The following is a 5090-nucleotide window of genomic DNA, read 5'->3' on the forward strand; positions in this document are numbered from 1 at the left end:
AACCTTCATCTAAAGTACAATTTAAAAAATCTAAAAAAATAAAATAAAGTACAATAAACAAAATTTTTTTAAAAAAGCGCTAGTCGTGGTGGTTGGTGAGTACCATAGGCATATGTCTCTGGAGATGCCCCACACATTTCGTATGTTCTTGATGGGGTATCTATAAAACATTTGCTGATAGGAGATGTTAAGAAACTCCAGGACCCCTGCCGTTCTTCTTAAGGGAGACTATGCCCACTTGAAGAGATTAGACGTTAATCTTAACAAGGACTTGAGGAGGGACCTGAGCTCAAGTCTTTCTTCTTCCAGGAAGCCACCCCCTCAATGCCCCAACCCTGACTCTCCAAAGCAGCCAATATGGTCCTCCCGTGGTTGCCTCTCTCATAAGGACAGTATCATAATGTCTGTTTCTTACGTGTTTCCCTACCTGACTGTGAACTTCCTGGGGGCCAGGAACATGTGTTAATCACCACTACACCCTAGTACCTACCACAGAGCCCGGGACATAGTAGGTGTGCAGTAAATGTTTGCTGAATGAAAAGAGGGCCAGACAAAAGGACCCTGGAGAAGGAATTGTCTGGACTCAGGGGATCTAAAGTTCTGCTACCGGGAAATCAGCAAGAACCACCTTCTGAGACAGGATGGGTAGAGGCACAGCACATTCCTGACAAGCTTGTCCTATGTCACCGTAGAGAAAGCCGACCAGGAGGAGCAGGGCAAGAGATAAGGTGAACGAGATCTTGTGACTACACCCTCAGCAAGGTTTGCCCTTCAATGTGGATGCTGCTCCCAGCAGGCCAAGTTCAGAGAACTTACATTCATGAGACCCCTCTCTTGGGGTGGGCGATTGTCAGGGACTATCTCACTTCACCCTCACAATGATCCTCTGGGGAAGGTATAATGATCCATTTCATAGATGCAATGCTGAGCCCTAAATCCTTCTCCAGAGCCTTATGTTTTCACAGCACTCAGAACAGGGCCAGGAGCCCTGGTGGTGCAGTGGTTAAAGCGCTTAGCTGCTAACTAAAAGTTTGGTGGTTCGAACCCACCAGCTGTTTCGTGGGAGAAAGATGTGGCAGTGTTTTTCTGTAATGATTTACAGTCTTGGAAACCCTACAGGGCAGTTCTACTCTGTCCTATAGGGTCTCTATGAGCCAGAATCGACTCAACAGCAGTTTGAGTTTGGTTTTGGGTTTTAGAACAGGGTTACAAGCAATGAAGCACTTTATAAAACCATAAATTCTCAGGGTGGATGGAGGCCTCCTACTTCATCTACCCCCTCCACAAAGAAAACCAAACCCACTGCCATCAAGTTGATTCCAACTCATAGCACCCCTACAGGACAGAGTAGAATTGCCTCACAGAGTTTCCAGGGCCGCAATCTTTACGAAAGCAGACTGCCACATCTTTCTCCCGGGGAGTGGCTGGTGGGTTCAAACCGACAACCTTTCAGTTAGCAGCCGAGCACTTAACCTCTATGTCACCAGAGCTCCAAATTCCTTCAACATCCAACAAGCTTCTTGACTTCCTCCCACACTGGAGGGATCACTACCTCTCTAGCCAGCTCACCCGACCGTTGGGCAACTCTGAGTGCCAAAAAAAGGTTTCTTACCCATCATTCTGACTTCTACCCATCAACCCCAGACTCTTCTCCTTGTATCTGCACAGCACATGACAGCCCTCCAGCTATCTGAAGACAGTTATCATCTCCCCTCCCCTCAAGGGTTTAGAAAGATCTCTGCAGAAAGATTGCACAGACTGTCCACTGTGAAATTTGTTTGGTGAAGGTTAACAGACACTCGATACAAGAATCAGATAGAGAAGATGGCATATCTTGTTGCAGTAGGGACAATCCCTCTTCTACTGGGGAGGTGCACACAGGAGGGGAACTAGACACCAAAATCCACATAAACCCTAACAACATTCTTCACAGAAAACATTTATATTGCCAGAAGAGACTTCTGAGATGAACCCAACTCCTTCTTTTACAAAGGAGGACTTGAGAAGCAGAGAGGTAAAGTGACACAAAGGAACACAGCGATTAAGCAGCAGAGTCACAATTAGAAAGAACCCTTTGAACCTGCAATCCCATCCTCTTTGCACCCCACCTCCATGCATCTCCCTGCTCCAAAACGCTAGAGCAGCCACCCCGTAATTTCAGGATAGTCCCATAATTACAGCACCCATCTACAGTCTCACTTTCACAACATCCCCAAGAGCCAACGGGAGGAAACAGGTCATTAAGCTCCGTCTTACAAAGGATAAGACCAAGGCATGGAGAGGTAACAGGACTTGCTCGGGTTCCCTGGCAAATTGAGTTTATACTTGGAAAGCAAAGCTCAGTAAAGACTCTGCTGTTTGTTGGCAATGGGCTGTTGAAAGAGGCCGTGCTCTGGAAATGGGTTTCCTAAGGAAAGGAAAGGAGCCGCCTCTGTCTGCAGTTCAGTTCTGCACTGTTTTATGATTGCTGTGTGTGCTGATATGGGAAGCTCTGCAAACTCATGCTCTTCCTTCCTTCCTGCCTCCCCAAACCATCATGTTCAGGGTAAAGGGGAATGGGAAGACAGCTGGGAGCTCTGTGACCTGGGACACACTACCTACCAGGCTGAGCTCCAGTTTCCTCATCTATAAAAACAGGGACAATAAATTCTTCCCTGTTAACATCACCGTGATGTTGTGAAGCTCAGATGACGAAGGGCAAGTATGAGGCAGAGAGGCTCATTCGCACAATAAACAACTGTCCTTTGCCTCTCTCTTCCACAGCTCCCTACTACCTAGCCCTACTACCCCGAGCAGGTGGCAGGTTCATGAAGGTCTCACCCAAGACAACAGAAGAGAAAGAAAACCAATTGCAACACCATCCCAATAGTCCATGACACCTGTGCATGGCCTACACTTTTTCAAAGGGCTTTTCCAGTTATGCTAATATTAACATTTATGAAGTTCTCTGTGCCAGGCACCATACAAAGGGTTCTGCGTGCTGTCTTGCTTTTAGTTCTCAAAACCACCCATTTTACAGATGACAACCCTTAGGCTCAGAGGTTAAGGGTTAGCAGGTGGAACCAGGATGAAAACCAGTTCTACCCAGCCCAATGGTTCCCAAAGTTTAGTGTTCAGGAATCACCAGTGGAGATTAACAAACAATGCAGATTCTGATTCTGCAGGTCTAGTGTGGGGCCTGAGCTTCTGCATTTCTAGCAATCTCTCAAGTAAATGGACTAAACTTTGAGTAGCAAGGGCTCACTTTTAAGTTCTATTTGGGCAGAGGCTGTGTCAAAGAATCTCCAGGGCTTATCACCGGGCCCCGCCTATAGAAGACACTCAGTTATTATTTATTTAATGAGTCAATGTATATCTCACTCAAAACCCCAAGCTTTAACACTTCTTTAAGTTGAGTCTCATTATGTCATTTGATCCTGGTATGTCAAGATCATCCCCATTTGACCGATAATGAAACAAAGTCTCCAGAAAGAGTTGTTAGTTGCCAACGGTTTTACAGCTTTTGTATAACCGCTGGAGGCAGTCTACCTTCAAATCCTTTGCCTTGACCACAGCTGCCCCAAGGAATGCGGGAGAAATTAATAATTACAGACAGCCGGACAGCGAGGAGCTGGACTCGTCCCGGCACATGACCGGCTCGCTGCTCCGGAGGTCACCCAGGGGCTCCGAGCCACTGACCCGAAGAGAAGAAGGCCGGTGCTCGCGCCCGCCCTCCACCCCGACTAGGGAGAGAAGCGAGGATAGGAGGAGGCCGTCCCGGGCACAGTGCCAGGCAGCGGCGGACAGGTGGTGAGGTGACCCCCCGCCTGACCTCACTGAGAGCCCCGCGGGGCCCAAGCACCCCTCGCTGTCCAGCCTAGGATGCTGGAGGATCCGAGGCGTCCAGGGAAATCGCCGCCGGGAGAAGATAATCACCCGGCACATGACCCTGCAGGAGAGTGGAGGGTGCGCAACAGGGGTGGGGTGCGAGGGCTGGGGGAGCGCAGCCCCAGTGTCCGAACCCCTGTAGCTGGATTTACGGAGCAGAGGGCAAGCCCTGTCCACCACAGCCCGCGGCAGCCCCCGGAATCCCCCCGCAGCCCCTAGCACCCCACGGCAGCCCCCAGCCCGCCGGCACTCACGGCCTTCAGCTGCTCCAGCCGGTCTTTCATCCTGGAGCCCGCGCGCCCGGGGGCAGGGGAGCGCGTCCCAGGTGAGCGGCCGGAAGTGGCGGCCGGGGCGGCCGGGACCAGAGAGCGCGAGCCGCAGGCGGACGGCGGCCGCTCAAGAAAGAACGTCCGAGACCACCGAGGCTCCGCCTCGCCTCCCGCTCCGGTCCCCGCCGGCGCCGCTTGCTCTAAATCCGGCTCCCCGGCCGGCGCCGGCGCAACGCCGATCCGCGCGGCCCGCCCCTCACCTGGCCGCGCCCGCGCGCTTCCTTAAAGGGCCCGCCACCCGTGGCGTCTTGAGCCCCACCTCCCCTAACTTGGGCACGTCCAGGGACTGCAGGAGTCGGGTTGGGGGCTCAGGCACTTCTAGATCCCGCCGCAAGGCCCAGGAAAAGCGGGTAGGTCTGTGTGACCTCAGTCCCATCCCTTTCCATTCCCCCACCATTCACTCGTCTCCTACGTGGGCCAGGCTCTGTACTAGGATCCACCCTCGACAGACTTACTGCTAGGCGGGGACAGCGTAGTAAAAAAGTGACAAGTTCGTAAGAATATGATTTTTGCTACAATAGGTGGGAGGAAAATATTATGAGACTGTCCAAGAGAAAGCAACGAATCCCGCCTGGGGGAAGGGTAATTCCCAGTAACTGGCACAGCAATGGAGCAGGCACAGAAGCAACCGGAATTTGTGTCAGGGGTGGAAGGTGTTCCAAGAGGAAATAACTGGAGATGGGGCGGGACTAATCAGGTTGGGCAAGGAATTTGCATTTTATGCTGTTGGCAATGAGGACTTCTCAAAGAAGTACAAGCAGTTCAATGTTGAAGTCAGAACACCTGCCATTAACAATTTGTATAACCTTGGGAAAGTCACTGTTTCTCTAGGAAACTCCATTTTGTGTCTATACATTGGAGATAAGACCCACTTCATAGTTTACTTTGAAGCCC

General features: G+C 51.0%; 1 protein-coding gene across 1 annotated transcript in view; it reads right to left on the minus strand.

Annotated features, from left to right (window-relative positions):
- The window catches only part of STX3 (syntaxin 3), a 49806-nt gene extending 45479 nt beyond the window's left edge, over positions 1–4327 (minus strand). Inside the window, exon 1 of the mRNA XM_023743204.1 lies at positions 4122–4327. Within this exon, the coding sequence (XP_023598972.1) occupies positions 4122–4151 (30 nt within the window). The 5' untranslated portion in view covers positions 4152–4327. The remainder of the gene's footprint in view (positions 1–4121) is intronic.
- Positions 4328–5090: the final 763 nt, after the last annotated feature.

Source organism: Trichechus manatus, unplaced genomic scaffold, assembly GCF_000243295.1.
Source record: "Trichechus manatus latirostris isolate Lorelei unplaced genomic scaffold, TriManLat1.0 scaffold00240, whole genome shotgun sequence".
NCBI lineage: Eukaryota > Metazoa > Chordata > Mammalia > Sirenia > Trichechidae > Trichechus > Trichechus manatus.